At 37.5% G+C, this 25,247-nt stretch overlaps 1 protein-coding gene across 2 annotated transcripts; it reads left to right on the top strand.

Moving 5' to 3' along the window:
- The first annotated feature begins 15 nt into the window (after positions 1–15).
- On the top strand, positions 16–25,247 carry LOC131230268 (structural maintenance of chromosomes protein 4). Of its 2 annotated transcripts, XM_058226098.1 has the most exons (28): positions 16–220; positions 1,308–1,397; positions 2,207–2,308; positions 2,466–2,642; positions 2,749–2,879; positions 5,864–5,942; positions 6,070–6,227; positions 6,308–6,383; positions 12,754–12,882; positions 12,950–13,094; positions 15,231–15,361; positions 15,594–15,746; positions 15,831–16,020; positions 18,311–18,444; positions 19,063–19,224; positions 19,980–20,285; positions 20,422–20,598; positions 21,144–21,227; positions 21,310–21,519; positions 21,671–21,760; positions 21,870–21,991; positions 22,091–22,246; positions 22,340–22,447; positions 22,794–22,854; positions 23,203–23,337; positions 24,256–24,343; positions 24,434–24,506; positions 24,788–25,247. In XM_058226098.1, the coding sequence occupies exons 1-28, from the start codon at positions 71–73 to the stop codon at positions 24,909–24,911; spliced, it is 3,741 nt and encodes a 1,246-aa protein (XP_058082081.1). In that variant the 5' UTR covers positions 16–70; the 3' UTR covers positions 24,912–25,247. The 2 variants fall into 2 exon arrangements, with proteins under 2 accessions (XP_058082081.1, XP_058082082.1); XM_058226099.1 differs by lacking the exon at positions 2,466–2,642 and having other exon boundaries at positions 18–220.

Below are 25,247 nucleotides of genomic sequence, written 5' to 3' on the forward strand. Positions count from 1 at the left end.
CTCTCCCTCTCTCTCTCTCTCTCTCTCTCTCTCTCTCCGGTCACTGTAAGGATTTCCCTGCTTCAATTCGATGGGGATTCCCACAGACAGCGATGGATTTACGGGCGTAGATTCGGACCTGAATCAAGGTCCGAGGAAAGCGAGGCTGTTCATCAAGGAAATGGTGATGAAGAATTTCAAATCTTATGCTGGTGAGCAGAGGGTCGGCCCTTTTCATAAGGTAATTTACTAGGGTTGCCTTTTTCCCTTCCCTTATTCTCTCTGATTTTTGTCATTTCCTTTTAACTCAACAACAAAAACAACAACAATGGAGGCATGGCTCGAGATCTTATACCATACACATTCCACATAAACATCATGACTCAAACCAGGCTTCTTGCAGCTTGATTGCCTAAACCCATAAAAAAAATTCCTCCGGTTAGTCTATCGGAGCGTGGATTAGGCGAGGCATGGTCAACAGCTTAGTGGGTGAGGCCCTGGCTGTGGGACCCACCTTGATGCATGGGTTGTATATCCACGCTGTTCATCTGTTTTGCTAGCTCATTTTAGGGCATGGTCCCAAAAATGAGGCACATCCAAATTTCATGTGGACCACACAAGTAGGGATTGAATTCCCACCATAAAAAACTTCTTGGGGTCCATGAAAGTTTGGATCAAGCTGCTATTTGTGTTTTCCCTTCGTCCTGGTCTGTGTGACCTTATCAACAGGTTGGATGGCAAATAAACATTACTGTGGATCTAGGAAGTTTTTAATGGTGGGTGATCAATCACCACTGTTTTTCTGTCGTGTGGTCCACCTGGGATTTGAATCTGCCTCAATTTTTGGACCATGCTCTAAAAAGAGATGTTGAAACGGATGGATGACGTGGATATACACCACATACATCAAGGTGGGCCCCACGGTCAGGGCCTCACCCACCAAGCTGTTACCCCTGCCTCACCTAATCCATGTCCATCCTAACCATCTAATAAATGGACTTTTCCCACTGAGTTTGAGCCATTGCTTACTCATGTCTTTTATTATCCATCTTTACTCCACTGATTAAGGGGCTAGGATCATCTGAACTGTGTGATTTTTGGTCTATGGCTCGTTCGTTATTTGACCTATTGAAAGGATGGTTTGGATCTAGTGCATGCATGTCACATGTGCAGCAATGACATGGGGCATGATACCTCCCATGCCTCCAATGGCACTAGATTTGGTCCCTTTCTGGTTACTTGAGTGTGAATTTCACTCAATTTTGCTTTGTGCACTCCATCTTGACTCATGTGTTTATTGTCTCATTTGAAATTTCTGTTATTTGCAGAGTTTTTCGGCGGTAGTGGGTCCGAATGGAAGTGGTAAAAGCAATGTCATAGATGCAATGCTCTTTGTATTTGGGAAAAGAGCTAAGCAGGTAAGCTCCGTTTATATGTGGGATCTAATCAGGGTCGACATTGTTGGTTTATCTAGTGCTCAGAAACCTGTCAAATGGACTGGTTTGACGAGTTTTAGAATCTGATAAGACTTCACATTGCTGACTTGGTTTGAGTCAAGGAGGTAACTTGATATTTTTTTAAACTGTGGAAATTCAATGAAGTGCTCGGAAGCTTGAGATCTCCATCAAGCAGTTGGAAAGGTCATTAAAGCACTTGGGCAACCAGGAACTTTGCACTAAGGGCCTTTTTGGTAGGGTGAAACCAAAACCTGGAATTGGAAAAAGCTAGGATGAATACTTAGAAGTGGAAATCTGATGCAGCAGGGGAGGAAGGGGATTTTCTTATCACTGTTTGATTGGACTGTCATTTCAGGAGAAATGTTTTAAGGTCAATTGTCAGACAACAAGTGTTGTCTCTTGCAACTGTGGAACTCCACATATAGCATTAAAATTTTTTTTTTTGTGGAAATGGTTTTACTTGCTTTTTGGGAAAAGCTAGGAGAAGGAAACTGATTCCTCCCTCTCTCTCTCTCTCTTGCTTTGTTTCTCAAACTGAGGAAACTATGACATTAGGGGAATTCAAATTTTTTTTTTCCACATCTGTCCATGTTTTTTTCTCTAAACAAAAAAAGAAGAAGAAGACTTTTTAATTTGGAAAACTCAATCAAGTACTTGATTGAGTAGGGAATTGATGGTACTTGGGCCCTCATCAAGCCCATATATAATTTTGATTTTTTAACCATGTTATTAATTGCATTGATGCTGGTTTTTGTTTGTGATATGTGAAGATGCGCCTGAATAAAGTTTCAGAGTTGATACACAATTCTACCAATCACCAAAACTTGGACAGTGCAGGCGTTTCTGTTCACTTTCAGGAGATAATTGATATGGTGAGACCATTCCTTTTGTGTCAATTTCATTCCTCTTTTGAGTTTTTATTAATTCATTAAGAAAAAAAGAAAATTGTCATACATGATGCACTTCTTTCACCTTGTCTTTTTTCCCCCAATGGTTATTCCAATTTATGAATGCCATGACTATTTGTAGGATGATGGAACGTATGAAGCTCTTGCAGGAAGTGACTTTGTCATTACTAGAGTTGCATTTCGAGACAATTCTTCAAAGTACTACATAAATGACCGTGGAAGTAATTTTACAGAGGTCACTAAGAAATTGAAAGGAAAAGGAGTGGACTTGGATAACAATCGGTTTTTGATTCTTCAGGTAGGTGATGGGCTGATGGCTGAAAAATGCCTATTTACTTGTGAAAAAAATTTCACACCATCAAAATCTACCTTCTCTTTCAATTTCTTTATCATTGAAATTTCAGGGTGAAGTTGAGCAAATTTCTCTAATGAAGCCGAAGGCTCAATGGCCTCACAATGAAGGTTTTCTTGAGTTTCTGGAGGAAATCATTGGAACTAACCAATACATTGAAAAGATTGAAGAATCCAATAAGGAGTAAGTTCTATTCTCCCGTTTCTTCTGGTGTGAAATATGGTATGTCTTCGCATTCAAATACGCACATCCTTTTGTTGCCTGCTGGTCACATGTAGGATTGTCAATGGGCCAGGCCCAGGCCAAGCAAAAACAAAATTTGAATAGGACCGTCCTGACAGCTCGGCCCTACCAGTTTAGAGTCCAGGCTGAAGCCAACGCTGGGTCTGGCCTATTGACAGCCCTAGTCATATGCTCAGTGTTGTTAAAGCTATGATTCAAATTCTATTGACTTCAAAATGAGTGGCAATTCAAACCTCAGAGCGTGTTTGGATAACACCTAAAAACACTATGCAATGGTGTTGGGTGAATTTTTAGTCTGAAAATTTATTTCATAGCATGTCTGGATGATGTCTTTTCTGAAAATTTGTTTGTGGGAACGCTGTTTGGAGCATTAATTCAGTTTGCATGGAATGCAAAGGAAGGTTCTTTACACAAAATGCAGTTTCCGTGATTTTCTTTTAACCTTATAGAGAGTGAAGATCATGAATGAGGAGAGAGTGGGAAAAGGAAATTATGGTTTTCAATGGAAGAAGCCATGATGATGATGACGGTGCCAGTGATGATGGTGACAACAATGACGATGATGGGTTTGATGAGATTGTTGAAGGGAAAGATGGGGAAGATGATGAATATGATCATGGTGACAAAATTTATCTCTTATGTGGTCAGAATACTCAGGTTTTAGTTTGTAAAGTGTAGCTCATGAGTTTGTGATCCAAACCACTGACCACTTGAACCTTGGATGGACCATACCCCAGAAGTTTCCTCTATTGTTTAATCTTGCCAACCAATCTTTGGACCCTTTTTTTAGCCGGATGTGGGCCATTTTTGTATCTCTCTTTTGGGACTATCTTGAAAATGATGGTGGCTCATCCTCCTTACATGTACCAGTCATGTATGGATATCTAGACCATACAAATTGTGGTGCACATTGTACATTGAGTGTATACCTAAAATTACACTGATCAATAAATCCAACCATCCAATTGATGGCTATTGAATGGATGGTTAGTTGGTTACAAGTAAAACATTCCTGTTCCAAATTCCAAGGGCAAAATCAGCTGGTTACTATCTTCTTCTCAGCATAATTTTTGGGTTATGCTCCATCCACAATTGGGTCGGTGACTTGGATGGTCTGGATACCGTACAACTATACCATGTGTACGGTCGAAGAGTCACTAGCATTTTTTAGATGGTGGTGAACTATGATTGGAGTCTAGCCCAAATTATATTTATCCTCAAGTTGAGGATATGTGCAGTATCTTTGGACTTTGACTTTTGATATGTGGGGACCAATATCAATGACATACCATTGGTTGCATGGGGATCCATTGTAAATGGACCATAAGAAAAAATCTTCGTAATGTGATAATTGATGTTTTTATTGGAAGCTCTAAACCAATGCTTAGAACAATATGGTCCATATTCTAATTAAGAAAGCAAACACTTCGATAGCAGTCAAGAAATTTAGGAGTATTTGGGAACGATTCATCATGGTTTGGCCAATGATAGTGTTTGTGTCTCCAATACATGGGACTCATTCGTACAAGCTCAAGTACCTAGAGCCCTGGACATGGTTTTTGGAGGACCATACAATTCCCTATTTTTGGGCAAGACTACTGTCTGCATTCACCCTCATTTTCCGAACTTTGGGTGATTCATCCACTGTAGATTCAACATGTGTTTGGGAATCCACCTCCGTTTCAAGGGCCCTGTAGGCTAAATGGATGGAGGCTGGAACATGGCTGAAAGGCTCGGAACTCGTACTAACTGGACGATCTTAACTATCTGGAATTTACTGATGGAATTTAGAACTCTCGGTCAGTGTAAATTTCATGATATGTTTCATCTACAGTGGGCCAACAGTTTCAATGGTCTAGATTGAGATACCTGTATGTATGGTGGATGGGTGCCCACCTTCTTAGAAAGCAGTGGTGAACACAAACTGCAATTTGTCATTACTTCTAATCCTATTTCAACAAAAAGGATGAATGTACTTGCCCTTTTCTATTACAATCACAAAAGTTTCTAACCTGTTAAATAAGAACATGGTGCTAATCTTGAGGGCTCATGAGAAGCTACAATGAGAAGAAGAAGAGAGAGAGAGAGAGAGAGAGAGAGAGAGAGAGAGAGAGAGAGAGAGAGAGAGAGAGAGAGAGAGAGAGAGAGAGAGAGAGAGAGAGAGAGAGAGAGAGAGAGAGAGAGAGATGCTTCGGCTGTTTTGAAAAACGTGATCCTATGGGCCTTAGTACGTGGACCTGTGAATGGACCTTATGGGACTAAAGCTAGGGCATTCCATACAGCCCAGCTTGAAACAAGGGCTAACATAATCAAACTCAAGAAAGAAAGAAAATTTTCTCTAACATAACCCTAGTGAGGAGATTTTATGACATATTGGAGTAGGGTTCAAAAGATGCAGTGACGTTGATAACTGCATTGCACTGCATTGACTTTCCATAAAAAATGATTTTCATACTTTGACATCTAAACAAAACATTGTGAGACAATCAGGAAAAACGTACACCATCATACATTTAACATTTCCAGATAAAATGAATATGAAGAAACTTCATTCGAAAGATTGCATTTCCACAGTGGAGTTCCCAGAAAATAGTTTCTGTTCTGTCATCCAAGTGGACCTTAATTGTCAAAACAAGCAAATGAATCACACAATTCACTGAAAAATGAAGTGGTGCAGGGGATTCATGATTGTTTGTAATTTAAAGTTAGTTTTAGAGTTATGGCCCTTGATAGAGTGGAATGGTAGAAAAGGATTCATATAGCTGTCCCAATTAGTTGGGATAAGGCTTAGATGATGATGATGATGAGTTTTAGCTGATGAATTGAAGGGAATGAAATAAACATGCAGGCAACTTGTGTGCCTCAAATTTTGGTTCAATAAAATAGTTGACCCAAAATGTGTGCTTCATCTGTTGTTTTTGTAGGTTGGAATCCCTTAACGAGAAAAGATCTGGGGTGGTGCAAATGGTTAAGTTAGCAGAGAAAGAAAGAGATAGCTTGGAGGTTGAATTTTCTTTTCCTGAAAAATTCTTAGGGATAAAATACATATCAAACAGTTTTTGTGGTTGTGTTTTTTGTTTTATATTGCCAAGTGTGAATCTACTTATTTCTACATACTGCTGTTCTGCAGAGTGTCAAGAATGAGGCGGAGGCATATATGCTGAAGGAACTGTCACTCTTGAAATGGCAGGAGAAAGCCACTAAATTGGCTTCTGAAGATGCTGCTTCCCATGTTGCTGAACTGCAAGTGAATGTTTCTAGCTTAGAAGCAAATCTCAAGGATGAAAGGTAGCTTTTGGGTTGCCTAGGAAAGTTTGCGCTTTGCAAATTTTAAAACATTATTTATGATAATTTGGTACCATTTTCAGGGAGAAGATTAGGCAAAATACAAAAACATTGACGGATCTTGAGGCAGTACACAAAAAGTATATGAAGAGGCAAGAGGTATGCATTGCATGTCTATGTCACTCTTCTTCCCAGATACTTTTATTTAAATAGAAAAAGAAAAAGAAAAAGCAAACTACTTTTTATTTCCATTTCTTTTCTGAAAATTATCAATGTCTTAGGTAGGTAGTTTGATGATATCTTTCAAAAGAAAGAAAGAAAGAAAGAAAGAAAGAAAAAAGGTTACGAAGTTTGATATTTGGATGTTTGGTCAATTCTATATGACCTTCGCTCAGTGTTTCAAATAGCGCCCGTAGTGTAGTGTGGCTGTAGCGCTACGTAGTGTCCTAAATAGCATAAATCCCCAGTATCGTACGCTACATGGGTCGTAATGTACGCTACAACTATGTAGCGCGTAGTGTCCGTAGCGTAAGCTACAATGCATTTTTTTACTATTTTATTTTTTTATTACTTTTTTCATGTTTTCTTTGTATTTAATGCTGAGGAATGTGACACTTGTATTGTACTTGATACTTTTAACCTATGGGATTTTTATTTCTTTTCATAATTGTGACTTATGGTTTCAATTAGACATTATTAATTAAAGTGGTTTGCTTAGAAAATTGTTGATGTGATAATTATTTGATTTGAGTTATATATGTGGATTGGCTTTTGATAAATGATAACTAATAAATCATTTGAACATGCTTATAATTGATAAAATGAATAATCTTTTCCTTTTTCCACTATTTATTATATTTGTTCTATTTTTTAAATTAAAAAATAGAAGTATTGTGTAGCTTATGCTACACGCTGCGTATTTACACTACACGCTATAGAGGGTTGAGCGCTACGCATCACGCTACCGCTATTTAAAACACTGCCTTCTCTATATTTGTTGAAATTATAATATGATTGATCTATCTACAATAATTGTTTTGCCTTCAAAAATTAAATCATGGACCTCGAATTGTTATGAAATGCAATGGAATGTAGATTCCATTAAAGGTCTGTATCTTTTGTGTAATATGTGGTAAATGTATCCTCTGCCATTCTTTAGTGAGTGATATTCTATTGTGCTGAGTTTATTGGCTTGATTGCTGTTTTTTTTTTTTTTTTTTTCCATTTAGAAACTTATTTTATGATAAGCTGTAGATGAGCCTGTCAATTTGTCTAGTACCGTAAAATATCATTATATAGAAGGGCCTGAATATTATACGGGAACATCATAAGTTTTGATTAAAGAATATAAGAAAAGAAAGGAAAAAAAAACTGAACCGCAATTTTAACATGGGATGGGCTCAACTAGCTTGTGGTGCAATTGTTCTAGTCATGCAGTAGATTTAGAAAATGTGATTCATATCTACTTAGCAAAGTGTTGCGTACATCCTAGATACAACAATACAGTTAGTGATAAATGGAAATTTATATTTTTATTTAATGCACTTTCGAATATGTGCAATGTGATTGATATCATTATGTCCAAACATTTATATGCATACATATACCGTCATCATAATCATTATTGTCTCACAAATTGCAATAGGGTTTGAATGAATTGAGTCTCAAACTGCATCACAGATCGTGAGATTTTGATTTTCTTAGAAAATTGAAAATATTTGAAAATATTAACAAGTCAAGAAAAATTCAAAACTCATCAAATTGTCCATTTTTTATCATTCATATCATGTTACTGGCTATAGGGAACTTGTATCTGGTAACATATTGTGATAGTGTTAAAGGATTCTTGTCTTTCAAGAAATTTACCTTGAAAACATGTGAGAAACCTAAATAATACTTGTTCTTTCTTTTTATTTTTGATGGATATAATATATGTTCTTTCTACCTTTCATGACTGTAGAATCACATTGTAAAAAGCAACATTCAATTATGTTGAACGATGAAAGATTTTTTTTTTTTTTTTTAATTTAAATTTTTATTCCTTTATTTTTGGTTTTTGAATATCAAAATCCTTAAATCTCCTTTCTTCCTCTCAAAAGAAAAAAATGAGGATTGTTTGTAGAGTGCCTTCTTATGTGTTTTGAGAGCAAAAAGGTCAAAAACAAGAAGTAAAAATGTATAAAAATAAAAAATTTATTTTATGTAATTTGGGCCCCATTGATGCAGTCCACAATTATCGTATGATTCATATGATTTGATACGATAAATGTAGGATTTGTACAATATTTGTATGATCATTACAGATTTGTGATTAATATCAACTTGATATGATTTTGACAACAATCACACATATTGAGAGAGAGAGAGAGAGAGAGAGAGAGAGAGAGCTCACAAAATGGGGTGGGTCCCATAAAATGCACCCCATCAAGTTAGGCATATGGCCCAAAAGTTTGGTTGGTCTGAAATTTAGGTGGGCGACATCAAGGGAAGGGAACGCATGCCCTTGATGTTGGATATGGGTCTGTGGGGCCCGCTTGTGGGCAATCATTAGTGGATGGGTCTCATGAGGTTTTCCCTTTGATTTTTTAATCCAAGTTCTCTCGGTGGTTTGAAGTTAATTTCAAATTCAACTTTGAACGTAGATTTGATAAGGAGAGAGGATGAGACTGGATAACCTCTAGCCTCATCTAAACTCCCCACGCTTCCCTATAAATGGGGAGAGGTTCTCTCGTGAAAATCATCCTTGTAACTCCGAGAGTCTATAGAGAAAAATAGAGAGGCTAATATTGTCCATTTGACATGTCCCTTTAACGATCCAAACCATTCATCGAAATTCGGGGCCATCGTTACTGTAGAATCAGAGGGGTGATCATACTCACCCGCTCTGCTGCTCCTATAGTGGTTAGGTAGACTGCTGGGTCTGCACCGCTCGTAATTGACTTTTACGAAGATCTCATATCATGTAAACTGTCAGATCTTACGGGCCCATTCTTTTGGGCCGATGTCAATGGTATCAGAGAGATTCAATGACGGATCTCCGATTTAATGCTAAACGGATCGTATTGAGGTACTTAGGCCTTTACAATTATTACAATTAAATCTAAGATTTTATCTTTTTTTGTTAATGCTTTTATTTTATTAAAATATATTGATCATTTGCATATTTATATTATTTTGTTTTATTATTTCCCTCAAAATTCTTCGTGTCAAAATGTACAAATGGAAGTGAAATATTGAGGAATTAATAAAAACGAGAGTAATATTGGTATATTCGATTAAGTCATGGAGAAAGAGATATTGAGGGTTTGAACGTTAGAGGGGGTTGAGGGGGTTTGAAATCTGGATTAACATCTAGAAAGAAAAGAATGAAAGGGTTTTTTGTTGAAATCTTGAGATTTTTTTTTTTTTTACCTGATAGAAAAGATGAAATATTTGAGAGATTGGAAGAAATTGAAATTAAATAATAGAGGAATTAGATGAAGAAGGATGGTAGGTTGTTGGGTTTTCAAAACCCTAAAATAAATCATGAGCAACCCTTCCTCTTCATGGCCACCGATTGTAACATCGGTAGCGGTGATCATCGCCGCTTCCCGTCGAAGCCACTGGTAGCCACGGCAATGGGCAGCCGTTGCCCCTTCTCCTCTCTCTCTCTATCGCTCTCCATCTCTCTCTCTCTCTGCCTCTCTATACCTCTCTCTTCCCTTCCGCTGCCTCCGCGAGAAGCGGATGCTGCCATGGATGCCACTACAAGCAACGACAACAACTATGCTTATAGTCGCTAGACTCGCTACAAGCAGCGACAACCTCGCACGAGCCCTCTCTCTCTCTCTTAATCTCTCCTCCTCTCTCTCCCCCTGTCGAATGTAGGCCACCGACAGCGAGCTGTTGTCGCTGTTGACAAACATGGCCGCCAATGCAGTCACTGCCGGAGCCATAGCCGACAACGATGGATATTGCCCTATCTCTCTTTCTTTCCTTCGACTTGTTGGAAGCCTTCCTTTTATTTAGTATTGAGCATTGATATAGACTAAGTGTGTAGATCATCAACATTTACCTTGAGATTGTGTAGGATTTTTACCTTTGTCGGCAGGCCGGTCACCCACTTGCACAAGTTGACCAACCTTGAATGTACAAGAGAGGTGCATCTGGGGTGATGTTCATACGCTGAGGTGTGAACCTCCCTTTATTGTGAATAATAGAGGATGGAAATATGGGTGAGTTGTATTCGCCTTAAGTTCTAAAAGATTGAAGATGAGACCAATCAAGTCAAATAATATAATCACTCCATTGCTCTTCATGTGAGCAATGCTATGGCATGAATTAAAATTCAGGTTGTGAGGATATGAGATGAGTCATACCTCATGTGAGACGACCTGCATATTGTAGACCTGACATGTGCCTGGTATTGTCTACTTTCTAGCGTGAATTGTAACCATGTGCAGGGATCTTACAGATTGCTTTGATTCGATCTAATCATTGCAACATGCAAGTAATCAATCCCGTAGGTGACTCTTTGTATCCTTAGCTACCCTCCTCTTGTATATAGGAGGATGAGATTGAATGTTGCTGCCGTAGTGTATGATGATGAAAGACCCTTGATTGGTCAGACTCAGTTACGCTAGGAAAGCAGCTTGATTGATTCCAAATTACACATTTATGTGGGAAAGCTCCCATGACAACCACACCAAGTTTTTAGAACTATAAATACACACTTTAAGACTTATTCGTTGACAATATTGCGTTTTTGACAGATTTTTACAAATGATATTCTTTTTAAATGTGTGTGTGTGTGTGTGTGTGTGTGTGTGTGTGTGTGTGTGTGTGAATATTACTTTATAATGATTCAAATTGATGTTTGCAAAAACCGAGTTTTCAAAATAACTTGATAAGTTGGATAAGTGCGCCAAGTACTCTAGATTGGGAGTTAATTCCATCCAGTGTGGTCATGCGGAATAAGATATACATTGCAAAGCTTGGGTTATTGACTGCTAGTTAGGTGGTTGCTTAGTACCTAAACACCTGTGAGAAGATAACAATGGTCCAGCTAGACCTACGCCTCTGATTCTTTTTATCATGATGTTTAGTTTTGATTGTTATGAGACGAGCTAATTGAACAATTTTCTTTGTGCCTATCCCACAATGTGATTGAGTGGGAGTTGTTGGACATGGGTTTGTGGGGCCCACTTGTGGGCAGTCACTAGTGGATGGGTCCCACAAGGTTTTCCCTTTGATTTTAAAAAAAATGTTTTCTCTTGGTGGTTTGAAGTTGAATGTCAAATTCAACTTTGAACTTAGATTGGATAAGGAGATAGGATGAGTTTGGGTAACATCCAGCCTCATCGACACTCCCAACGCTTTCATATAAATGGTGAGGTTCTCTTATGAAAATCATCCCAGTAACTCCGAGAGTCCATAGAGAAAAATAGAGAGGCTAATATTGTCCATTTGGCCCGTCCCTTAAACGATCCAAGTCATTTATCAAAATCTGAGGCCATCTTTACTTTAGAACTAGAGGGGTGATCAGACCCATATGCTCCTGTAGTGGTTAGGTGGACCGCTGGGCCTGCACCGTTCATCATTGGCTTTTGTGATGGTTCCATATTGTGTAGTCCATCAGATCCTATAGGCCCACTCTTCCGAGCCGACTTTCACTTGATTCTATATGGGACCTATCGTGCTTTGTAAGTTGAATTTGGACCGTCAAGCCCCTTCATGTGTCCTGAATGAAGGGCTATGCAAAAAAATGACTATTTTGTGCATTAGGTGGGCCCTGGTGAAATCAAGGATGGTTGTTCCCTCCCAACTGTTTCCCTTGGTGCGGCCCACCTGAATCACAAATCAGCCTATTTTTGGGCCCTGGATCTAACATGGTGTGATGCATTTGATTGTAGGAGTGGATTTCAACAACACCATGGTGGGGTCTAACACATTTTGCCCATTACGTGTACACGAAAACTGCCCTATGCACCGGTTTTCAAGGGAGCATCACTCTATTTAAAATAATGCAAGATCTTGGCCTGACTCATTAAGACTTGTTGATTGCTTCGGACACGAAGACTTGGCCTTGATTAAACCTTTAAGCTAGCAATGTAACCTGGGTCAGATACACGTGTTTATGTTACATGCACAATTGAGCTGGAAACTCAAATGTGACGAAAAGCTTAACAGCAAGTTCCTGATAGGTCAAGTCATGACTTGGTCCGACTATGATTCAACATGGTCATGGTTCTACCTGAGTCGTGAGTTTGGGTTTTCGATCCCTGCTTTGGAGGCTTATGGGATTTTGCTATTATTTTCTGTTTATTGATTGCTTGCTTATGTTGTGGCACCCTGGTAGCTTTTGTGCCTATTTTCGTCATCATCATTATTATATATTCTAATTTTCTTTCTTCGATTTTTTTTTTTCCATTCATTTGTTTTTCTTTTTTCTCTACTCTTTACTGTGTCCTTTTCGATCCATGTTAGCTAAAGTAATTGTCATTTGTGATGATTAATTGCATTCAATGATTTTGTTTGGTGAAACATTCAGGAACTTGATAATGACCTTAGAACCTGTAAAGATGAATTTAAAGAGTTTGAAAGGCAGGATGTGAAATATCGCGAGGATTTTAAGCACATGAAGCAACAAATCAAGAAATTAGAAGACAAGCAGGAAAAGGTATGGAGGAATATTCTTTGGCTTTTAGTTAACACGTGCATTTCTTTTAAACTTGTTTCCATTGCAGGATTTGTCCAAGATTGAAGAAATTGTAAAGCAGAATGAGGAATCAACAAATCTTATTCCAAAACTTGAAGGAGAGGTACCCAAACTACAACAGCTTCTGTTGAATGAAGAAAAAGTCTTAGAGGATATTAAAGAGCACTCAAAAGGTTGTGTTATTTATTTTTATACAATCAATATAGAACTAGAGGATCTTATTCAATATTGTTTGCTATGATGAGGCATATTAATTGGTTTTGCAAAAAACTAACAATAATGTTTAGTGAACCTTTATGTTATTACTATTTATAAATTACCTTCAATCTAGCTTTGCTTTTTTATCTTCTCCATTTTAGCATTCTCTTGTTCAGTTGTTCCTTTTGCTCATTAAATTTTTTTCTTCCTAGTTTGAATGTGAGTTATTTCATGGCTGTTGGTTTTGTATATGATTTAAAAGACATGTAGTTCTGTGACTTTTGTCATCTTGGGCTCCTCTCAACATTATGAGCAGTGTTTTCAGTATCGGTATCGACGTAGGTATCGCACCCTTGGGATGCAGAAACATATTAGGCATTGCACGGGAAATATTGCATGTATCGCATAATTGGAAACAATGAAAAATTGGTTAAATTCTTCAATGAAACTTCAACGGATGTTAAAAAAGACATTAATACACACTTAGAACTCAAAAGATAATAAAAAATAAGTACACATGATAAGTTTAAACTATGCCCTATTTCACAAAAGTGATGCAACTATATTCAAAATCAGTTCATATAATTTTAATCATAGATGACATGTATGAAAACACAACCAATACATTAAAAGGCCAAATCAGTCCCACAATGTGCATTGCATTTATTCAAAAAAAAAATCAATTTATTTTTTGAAAGTTATATTTATTTATGAAAATCAATAAGGATGATAATATCAACATACACTCATAAATACATAAATAACATCTAGTCAAAGTAAATCTTTTTTAAATTTATTTATTTTTATATTTTTAATTAAAATTTTCAAAAAGTTCTGTCAATCTATAGACCAGCCTCGTAGCCCTCTCACATGATTTTTCCACTCTTTAATTGCAGGTTAAATGGGTGAAATCAGGGAAATTTTGTACTTTCCCCAAATTTCCCCAAATTCGAACTGAAAGGTCAAAATCCTTGATTGAGAAAATTCATGATTAAGCATGCAAAACCTGCCAAATCATGGATTAATAATCTCATTCCACAGATTCGAAGCAATTTAAACAAGAGAAACCAATTTAAATTTCCAAAAACTCATTGATTGGGTTTCCAGTAAATACTCTCCAATCTTGATTTCCGCACCCAAATCCCCTTCTCTCTCCAAACAAATCAAAAGGATTGGTAGAAATCCCATTATTAACGTAATCCCAACAAAAATTCTGAGAAATTTTGTTTTGATGCAAAATTTTCAATATTTTTGGAAGGGGACTGACGCAAGTGCAATATTGTTAATATGTGCGATATGTATCATTGATATCAGGAAATTTATAGCAATGGTATTTTCAGAATATTGCAATGTATCGTTATATCATGGATACCTTGCAATATATTTTGGTGTATCAATCAATATTGAGAAATTTCCCCACTACAGCCTGGTTTGGTACTGACACTGTTATGTGGATAGTACCAGCTGATCGATACTGCAATCACCTATTATGAGAACTCTCTTATTCATGCTGATGCATTTGAAGATCCTAGCTGCCTTATCTTTGGTCTTATTTTCTGGATTTTTGCTGTATTTTTCTCCTGACCTTGTTTTTTAGCCACAGATCGAAGGGTTTTAAACCTCCGATCAGGGAGATTTTGTCAGGAGTTCCCCATCCATAGCATGGCCAATTAGAATGACAATATGGATTGCTGAAACATGGTCTCCATTTGTATGGACCGGTGCATCAGGGTGTATCCTGACCATATATTTCCTCTTATTCTATAACAATTCATTTATGATTGTTATGTTTTGTGGTAAATAAGTTCCTGACCTTCTCTTTTGCAGTACATATGTTCATGAAGGTCCTGCAAATTATGGGCCTTTTTTGTCAACATTGTAGTCTACTTAGGCATCTGTTAGTGGAATCCTGGTAGTCATTTTATTGCTGAGAATTTAGAAATGACCAATCAATCAAATTCAATTGTGTTACTTGTTTGATGCATTATTCATATCTGCAATCGTGAGTTTAGCCATAATATATTTTGTGTGAGTAGCATTTATTGCTATCTTTTCTGTGCCAAGTACTACTGTTTTGACTGCACTGTTGCTTCCATTTCTGTGAAATACAGAAGAAACTGAGAGGTATCGATCTGAGCTAGCAGAGGTCCGTGCAGAGCTGGAACCATGGGAAAAACAACTGATTGAGCATAAAGGAAAACTTGATGTTGCATGTAATGAAAGAAAGATTTTAGAAAAAAAGGTGCAACTGTTGTATTTTGAGTCTTGACACTTGACATACTAAAGGAAGCTATTCAGAGGAATGATTTTGATAATTTGTTCTATTGCCATTTCATATGGAATGGCTGGATATCAAATTATCAATGAAACAAACAAATATTAATGGTTTTATTGTCACAAATTTTATTAAATTGTGTAATAACATGGTAATTTTGTCCATAAGTTTGATCAATGGCATTCTCATCTGCTTTCAGCATGAATCTGGTCGGGCAGCTTTTGAGGATGCACAACAGCAGATGAGTGATATAGTGTATAAAATTGAAGCAAAGAATGCAGGCATCAAAAAGCTTCAGAGTTTTTTGGAGGAACAGAAGAATGAAACATTAGAAGCTCATAAAGTGGAGCAGGTATTCGCTTCCATCGTACTCTCATTTGCTTTCTTATCTTTCCTATACCATTTCAGTTGTTAAACTTGGGGTAGTTCTTAACAGGAATGCATTAACAAGCAAGATGCTCTTATTCCTCTTGAACAAGCTTCTAGACAAAAGGTCACAGAGCTTCTGTCAGTTTTGGAAATGGAAAAGAGTCAAGGGTCTGTACTAAAAGCAGTATTGCAAGCTAAAGAATCGAAGCAAATAGAGGGGATTTATGGTCGTTTAGGGGACCTTGGTGCCATTGATGGTGAGATTTATCAAATATCTTATCAGTTACATATTAGTGTAAATGCAGCCTACTGATAAGCTTTTTGGACTTCAAAGTTCCATGGATAGAATCTTCAAGAGAAGTATTCAAGGTAATAGTGTACTGAATTGTTTAGAATGGACGGTTGTGGAGAAAAATACTTATATTTTCCTACTTGACAATTTTCTGAATTGTTACGAAAATTCTTGACATTGTTTTATCATTCTTAACAAGCATATAGTGGGCAGATTCGTCGAGTAGAGCTTGATATCTTGTATGTTGATGATAATTATGCATTGCCTTAATTCAAAACTACTTTTCCTTTTAAAGTTTGCTGTTATGAAACATGTGAAGCACTTCTTTTTGTAACGTCCATTCTTTAAACTACTCGCATGCCCAATGATGACCTTAATTTTGGCCTGTATAATTCTGAAAGCATAAGTGTGGGAAGTTATTGCTTGTGGCTTTGAGGTATAAACGGAACAAGAAAATTCTGAAAAAAATGCAATAGGGAAAAACATCAAAACTTTAGGAAGTTGAGAGACAGAAAAGATGTTCTGGTATACTTGTATTCCATATCACTACACTCGAAACTGATTGTTTGATTATTTTTTAAGAATTTCACCTGTAATATCAACTGTAAACTTAGTTATATTACTAGTTGGTTAGCTATATTGCTAATTAAGTAGGGCCAATGATAGATTACTGAATGTTCTGGTTTAATTAAAATGCTGAAGCCAAGTTACCAATTTTTTTATATTAAAAAAACTCCGCGCTTTGAAAAGAAAAACTCGTATAATTGCATCAGTGTTTTAAACTCCTTGTATATTGAAAGATCTAAAAAAACACTTTAAAAAAATAAAATAAAATAAAATCGAATTAAACCTGTTTTTTTAAAAGAATCGTTGCACTAAGTTGTTACAGGGAGATTTAATGGAGGGGATTGGTTATTGTCGCCATCGATACAGGGCTTGTATTGAATCGCAGGTGGGGAGACACAGTTGAAGGGAGGAAATGGTTTAATTAGGGCTTACCTTGAGAAGAAAGATTTTGAGAACACCAGGACACATGCAAAGATGGCAGGTTCAGGAAACACCCAAGCCATCCAGCATTTGGGTACTATTGTCTAGTTGCACAGCTTAAAAGTTGTAAAGCTATACATTTGTTGTTTATATTTTTCACTTGTTTTGTACATTGTGGCCCACTTAATGGGTGAACCAACTTGATTTTTGGCCTAGGGCATTTACAAAGTAGTCCCACCTAATGGACGACTTGGATTTTTACTGGAAGTGCGATCTTTTCAGAGAATCTCGTGTCTTGTTGACCAGTTGACAAAGGATTGTTATCTTTCATTGTCTTGGGAACATCCTATCATTTGCGTGTAACCTGGCAGCCCTTGAGTGGTTGCAACTCAACCATTTGTAGGACATGTGTCATCCAAAAACCTCATCCACAAGTTCCTCCCTTATCCTCTAAAGCGTGGGGTGAGAGGCTTTGAAATGAAGCAACCAATTGAGGAAGCCCATGAGCTTCCATAATAAGAAATTGAGCCCTTGTGAAGTTTCATTGTCCCCTTTATCCTGCTCACCTTGGATCACTTCTGTTGAGCTGAGCTTCATGATTCTTTTCCTCTTCCTTAGCACCGGGGTGTGGTCGAAATGTGCGTTCCCACCATCTTCTTGGATGTCTTTTGCCCTGAGCCCAGTGATCAAGCTTATGAACTCCTGTGACCTTGTTATGGTACTTTCAAGCACGGGGAGTCTTGCTTTATACTGCCTGAACAGGTTTAAGCATATGCAAGGAAACAATGACAATCCACCTTTTCAGGAGCTTCAACACATGGCAGAATGTCTGCGTGAAACACAATCCATGATTGGCCTCTCCAAGTGGATGATTAAATTGTTGATCAGGCCTATTCTTCCATGAATAATCTTGCCTGTCCATTCTATAGGCTACTTATCGGGTGGTTAGAATCATTACATCACTGTGAAATGACTGCATTCCAATGTTTATTCAAGTGCTGGAAAAAATTGGTAGTCCTGTAAAGATTCTCATGTAAACTTGGAATATACAAACGGTTGTTAGGTGGTCTAAGCACTGTTTGACCTTTCTGGTTGACCACATTTGAAGAATGATTCTGAAGTTCATGTTAATTCTTTGCTAGGTGCACGTTCTTGCCTTTCTGTTTATTACCAAACCTATGTTGATCAATGTTTTACTATTTCTTATTGCTTTTGTTGAGATTTTTTCCTTTCTTTTTTTTTTTTTGACAAATTCCATCTCCTTGCAGCAAAATATGATGTTGCTATATCAACAGCATGTTCTGGACTTGATTTTATTGTGGTGGAGACAACAGTGGCTGCACAAGCATGTGTAGAGCTTCTTCGAAGGAAAAATCTTGGTGTTGCCACTTTTATGATATTGGTACCCATCACTTGCTCTATCTGTTGTTTGCCTGATTGAATTGCTTTTATTGAGATTTTTCTGAGGCATACAAACAAGGACACAAAGGATGAGTAACATTGTGACAACTCAAATTTTATAAATTTCTTAAAGAAAGTATTGTCAGATTATTTAAAAAACTAAAACACAAAAAATGTTTCATTTTATTAACTAAAAAAGAAGTTTTGCTTACTTGAGACTGCATTTGGTTGCAACAAACATCATGAAATTCCATGCTATGTTATGATCAATCAGTCTAATTTAGTGCTAAATATCATAAAATGTCATGATATTTCTTGCAACCAAACACATCCGAAATGATCAAGCATCTATACAATGGAATGCTTTTGTAATTTAACCTTTGTTTACAAAGTATAGTGATCCAGAATATCCAAATCAGAAACCTGTATATTCTGAATTATAGCCGACTCCAAATAGCCGGGACAAGGTTGATGATCATGATATATGGTATTATAAGAATCGGCAGCCATTTGTAGAAATGATTATTGGCATCGTCTTTGGTACATAATATTTTCATTGTATGCCATCTATATTTTTTCCTTGAGTGTGAATCCTATTTTTTCCAATTCTTGCGTGCAGGAGGAACAGGTACCACGTCATTTACATAAGCTTAACGAGAAAGTTAATCCCCCAGAAGGAGTCCCACGCCTTTTTGATCTTGTTAGTGTAGCGGATGAAAGGATGAGGGTGGCCTTTTTTGCTGCACTTGGGAATACTGTCGTTGCTAAAGACCTCGATCAAGTAAGATCTTCCATTCCCTTCCTCCATAATGTCCTCCAAGCAGTGTTACATGGATTGCTCCAAAACCTTGGGGAACATGTGTAGAAACATTTTGCCATGCTAAACTGACACGTATTAAGGGGTGACACACGGGAAACAACCTCAACATTCGAGTTGGGATGGGCGTTGGAGAATCCACTTTCTGCACCCATGGTTTTAAATATCGTATGAAACCTTGTCGATTTGGTTTCGTCCTTGAGTGAGCTGAGTTGGTTTCATCTTGACTTGGCTTGTTTAAGTTATTTTCAACATCGTTTATGCTGTCTAGCCTGATATGGAGTAAACTAGGGTTTAAAACCATGTTTGCACCCCTAGTTTATCGCAAAATTCAAAGCACCCTTTGTCAGCCACAATGCAATTATAGATAGTTGGGCTATGCTGAGGTGCTCCATCTTTTCATGGAAGCAAACGCAATGATATCTTGGCTAATTGTGGTGTTGAACTGGCACATCTTTGCAGTGGTTGGTGAGTATTGTATTTTACACTTTGCTTTGCATAGTTTCTACTTGTTGAAAGGAAAAAGGGAATCTATTAGTGTGAGTAAAATCTATTATGCTGTCTTTCCCTGAAGAGTACAATCAAATTTAAGGGTGACGTCAATTTCAAATAAAAAGGACCTTATTTGGTGCTTGTGTTTCTTTCTCTGTAATCTGTATGTTTCCTGATTGAGTCCCCCCCCCCCCCCCCCCCTTTTTTTTTTCCTATTGCATCATCAGGCCACAAGGATAGCATATGGTGGGAACAAAGAATTCCGGCGTGTGGTGACACTGGATGGATCACTCTTTGACAAGGCAGGTACGATGACTGGTGGTGGAAGCAAGCCACGGGGTGGTAAGATGGGGACATCTATCCGAGTTAGTGTTTCAGGAGAAGCTGTTGCAAATGCTGAGAAAGAGCTTGCTGAGCTTGTCAATGAGATAGGCAGTTTACGCCAAAGGATTGGTGATGCGATGAGGCGTTATCGGGCCTCGGAAAAAGCCGCAGCCCATTCAGAAATGGAATTAGCCAAAAGTCAAAAGGAGGTACAGAAAAATGAGCATGCATTCCCCTACTCTTCCTTTTACTGATACTTCAAAGATCGCTTCCACATTTTATATCCTGTGTTGGCTAAAAGTGCTACTAGCTTCTTGACGTTATTGATTTTTCCATGCTGAACAGATAGACAGTTTAAATACGCAACACGATTATATTGAAAAACAGCTGGATTCTCTTAAGGTTGCATCACAGCCGAGGAGAGAAGAACTAGATAGATTGGAAGAGCTGAATAGAATTATATCTTTTGAAGAAAAGGAGCTTGAAAGGCTCACTAAAGGCTCTAAAAAACTTCATGAAAAGGTGGGTGCTTGCAAATGATTCTTCTCTCTCTCTCTCTCTCTCTCTCTCTCTCTCTCTCTCTCTCTCTCTCTCTCTCTCTCTCTCTCTCTCTCTCTCTCTCTCTCTCTCTCTCTCTCTCTCTCTCTCTCTCTCTCTCTCTCTCTATATATATATATATATGGCCCTTATCACTTTGAACCAAATTCTTGAAAGAATTAATGCTTTCTACCTTCAGTGTCTTGTTTTCTCAAGAACTTAAAAACATTATGCTTTCTGATATGTTTGATGTATATGTGCAGTTTTTATCATCTTATCATCCAGAATCTTTTTTTCATTTTTCTTTTTTATGGACATTAGGGTCCCCGCCCCATTTTGAGGAAAGACTATTCCCCGTGGATGCATGCAATCATCCACAAACCACATGCATTGGGTAATCCCGGGGAGGGGAATCGAACTTGCATCTGTGGGGAGCACACCCACGACGCTTGCCATTCGCCCAAACCTCCGGAATTTCATGAGTAATTATATAAATATATCATTGACTTCTATGTTTTATGTGTCTTTAGGCTTCGGAGCTTCAAACTAAAATAGAAAATGCAGGTGGTGAAAGGCTTAAAAACCAAAAGTTAAAAGTTGAAAAGATTCAGTCTGTAAGTGCATGCTTTACAAGACATTGTGAAATCATTAAAAGAATGCTTATTTTAATATGCTCACCCCTTTCTCTGTCAACAGGATATCAATAAAACTAGCACTGAGATCAACCGCCGTAAGGTTCAAATAGTTACTGGTGAGAAAACAATAAAGAAATTAACGAAGGGAATTGAAGAGTCAAAGAAAGAGAAAGAAAGGGTTGTTAGTGAGAAGGAGAAGATGGTAGCTGCCTTCAAAGAGATAGAACAAAAAGCATTTATTGTTCAAGAAAATTATAAGAAAACACAAGAGGTTTATTCAGCACTTACAATACTAATATAAATATCATAGGAGCTTATATCAGTCAATCATACTCATATACAAGCTTCTTCATGCGTGCCCTTTTTATCTTTACTTCTTTTTCATTTTTTCCTATATAAATATATTTTGAATGCATTTACAGCTCATTGAGAAACATAGAGATGTGCTGGATGAAGCCAAGACAGAATATAACAAACTAAAGAAAATGATGGATGAGTCGCGCACTGCAGAGGTAATTTTCACATGGAAACATTTCTTCATTTTCAGCTTATTTGTCACCAATGCTATAAAGTTAAATCTTTCTTCCATTAATCTGCACTAAAAATTTGTCAATCCTGCAGGTTGATGCTGAGTACAAGTTACAAGATATAAAGAAGCTCTCTAAGGAATGGGAAGTTAAGGGAAAGGGATACAAGAAAAGGTTTGACGATATAAAGGTGGATCTTGTGAAACAAATTGAACAGTAAGCACCCTGTTGACTGAGCATTTCTTTGAGATCCAGTGAGCTAGTTGCTATTTTCTAAACATGTCTGTCTTTGAACATAACCATTTTGAAATGCAGAATTCAGAAAGATGGAATAGATCCTGAAAAGGTTCAAGCTACCCTGGACAGTGAGACATTATGTGAGGCTTGTGATCTAAAAAGAGCACTAGAAATGGTGGCATTACTTGAAGCACAGCTGAAAGACATGAATCCAAACCTGGATTCGATTTCGGAGTAATTCATTCTCATTGACTGGTTTTTGTAGTAGGCATGGATTTTACATCTATGTTGTTCAATATTCTCATGAAAAGCATTTTGTTTCGACAGATATCGTGAAAAGGCTTCCTCATATAATCGGCGCGTGGAAGAACTGAACATGGTGACTCAGGAGCGTGATGAATTAAAGAGGCAATATGATGAATTGAGAAAGAAAAGGTTAGTAAATGATATTTGTTGACCCCAACCAAATGTTTATATGTGATTGAATCTATCATCATAATCTTGTCCCAGCTATAGGAAATTCAATCTATAAATGTGACGAGAAACTTCTAGATTCTATAAGATTGTGTCATGAGTTTATTATCAACTCGATTTTTCTGTCCAATAAGAGTTTGGACATGACATTAAGATTTTGTGGAACTGAGTCAACCTAGATGAATTTTGGATCCATCAGCGAGCTTTGGAACATGGGACCAAATGTCAAGGACTCTTTACCTGTTTCATATTGTTGTTTTGTAATACCTACCTAATTCTTTTGCAACCCAACTGAACATGATTTCAGGTTAGATGAGTTCATGGCAGGTTTCAACACAATATCTCTGAAGTTGAAGGAAATGTATCAGGTAAGTACAACAAAACCCTTCTCCAAGTTATCTATAAGATACTTGCAAAGTTGTTCTAATTTGGTTGCCATAATTACCATACGGAAGCCCATAGTTCGAGATGCTTTCAGGCACTAGAATATTTTTGCTTATCTTTTGCCTTTTATTATCTATCCCATTTGCAACTGCTTGTAACTAAGATGTGAAGTGCTAGCAATTGAAATTCTCTGACCGATTCATTTATGACTATCCAGGGAAATCATTTCTCACCTTTTTATTTAAATCCGTAGATTCCCTTGCTTCTTTTTATGCTAACATTTAAGTTAACACTCTGCCATTCTTTTTACTAAGTTGGGCTATCGTGTGTAGATGATAACACTTGGAGGTGATGCGGAGTTGGAACTAGTTGATTCTCTAGATCCCTTTTCCGAAGGTGTGGTTTTTAGTGTCAGGCCCCCAAAGAAGAGCTGGAAAAACATTGCAAACTTGTCTGGTGGCGAGAAGGTAAATCTTGGCAATCACAGTAGACAACACATTCCGCCATGTAAATTAGGCGCTGACATAATTGCATGGGAACCGATGGAAACACTGCACACTTTCACGTTACTCCTGTCATATGGTGAGGGAGAGTTGCAAAATGAGGTTAAAGTTTTGCTCAGCTGTCCAAGACTTAGTTGCACAGACGTAACTAGGCACATCTCCTGCTTTGATTTGTGCTCCATTCTTGCTTTCTAGTTACTTACTAACAATTTGAAACAGAAACTTCCCCACTCCCACACTTGAATCCATTTCACTTTGCTTCAGACAAATGGACTTGAATCCAAAAGCCCAATACATAATAACTAAAGGCGCACATATGCCTTGCAAGCAAGGACCTGTGGACTAGGCACCTTTGGACACAAAAGTTAAAAGCAAAAAGTCACTAAATGAAGCCATTTTCTAATGCTGGCTGTAAATAAAAATTTCTCAAGGTAAGCTTCAGGTGCCGACTATTATCATTCCATGGATTAGAAAGTGCTCCTTTTAACAAACTTCCTAAAAGTTTCTTCAGTCATGTGGCACTATCCAGTTCATCAGTAGCCATGAGGGTTATAAGTGTTCACTTTCACTCGGATGGACTTTGCTACCGTAAGGGAAATTTTAAACCTCATTTTGCAATTCTCCTATCTGATAATGTCCAAATTGAATGAGGATCTAGATAAACAGATACTACAGAACTATATGCAATATATCAGTAATAACAATAACAGTTAAGAATAAATTGCTTTGTTTCATGTAATGACGCTAACTTTAAAAACCCAAACAAAGTAATGAAGGATTGTCAAATGGAAGTCATGTAGTTCAGAAATCTTTTTATTGGATTTGAGAATTGAATTGTAGGATTTTGACCTGAACGCTGTCAATATTCTGTTTTGCTTTCAGACACTAAGTTCATTGGCTCTTGTTTTTGCACTTCACCACTACAAGCCCACCCCCCTCTATGTAATGGATGAGATCGATGCTGCTTTGGGTACCTATACTGAAACTTGTGATAAATTTTGTATGTTTTTCCCCCTTTTGTTTTCCCATAATCTTACCCTGGTTCTGTATGGTCCTGCAGATTTCAAGAATGTCTCAATTGTGGGCCATTATGTAAAGGATCGCACGAAAGATGCACAATTCATAATTATAAGGTATATTTGCCGTGTTCTTTGTTTATTCATTTTGTTTAAGGTCAGGCTCATGCAATTTATTTTTGGGTTGTGTTGCACATATAGACACTTGGTGTATTTTCTTTGTTATCCTTGGCACCCATAGTTCCTAGCTGATTCAAACCATTATTTTCCTCAGCTATTGCAATTATCAATATAGGACTCACGGTAGAATTGTCAATGTCAATTTTAGTAGATCCTGTATGCAGTTTCTATCTTTCCTACTGCATCAATGTTCAATTACTTGTTCGTGTTACTTGCAGCCTAAGAAATAACATGTTTGAGTTGGCGGATCGTCTGGTCGGCATTTACAAAACTGATAACTGCACAAAGAGCATTACCATCAACCCAGGAAGTTTCGCTGTTTGTGAGAAAGCAGCAGCTTGAGCTGTTATTTACATGGATTGCACCAGACCATCTGCAATATCATGCTGTTTTTCGGTTGGGATACTATTGTAGAGCCAAGCTCCTTGGCATGCAAAGGAGCTTGCAAGTTCCTCTATGTATTAACCACAGAAGAAATTAGTTTTTATTTTATATATATATGGGCATCAAAGTATCCTGCTTGGGTCGCCTGTCTTAATCAATATTCTGAAGTTCACAATTGGTTTGGATGTCTGATGTCTGTTATGCTGTAAATGTTTTGAATCTTGTGCATGATTCATGGAAGTCTGTGTTCCATGAGCAATCCAGTTTATAAAACTGTCTGTGTTCCATCAGCAA

This window comes from Magnolia sinica, chromosome 17 (assembly GCF_029962835.1).
Source record: "Magnolia sinica isolate HGM2019 chromosome 17, MsV1, whole genome shotgun sequence".
NCBI lineage: Eukaryota > Viridiplantae > Streptophyta > Magnoliopsida > Magnoliales > Magnoliaceae > Magnolia > Magnolia sinica.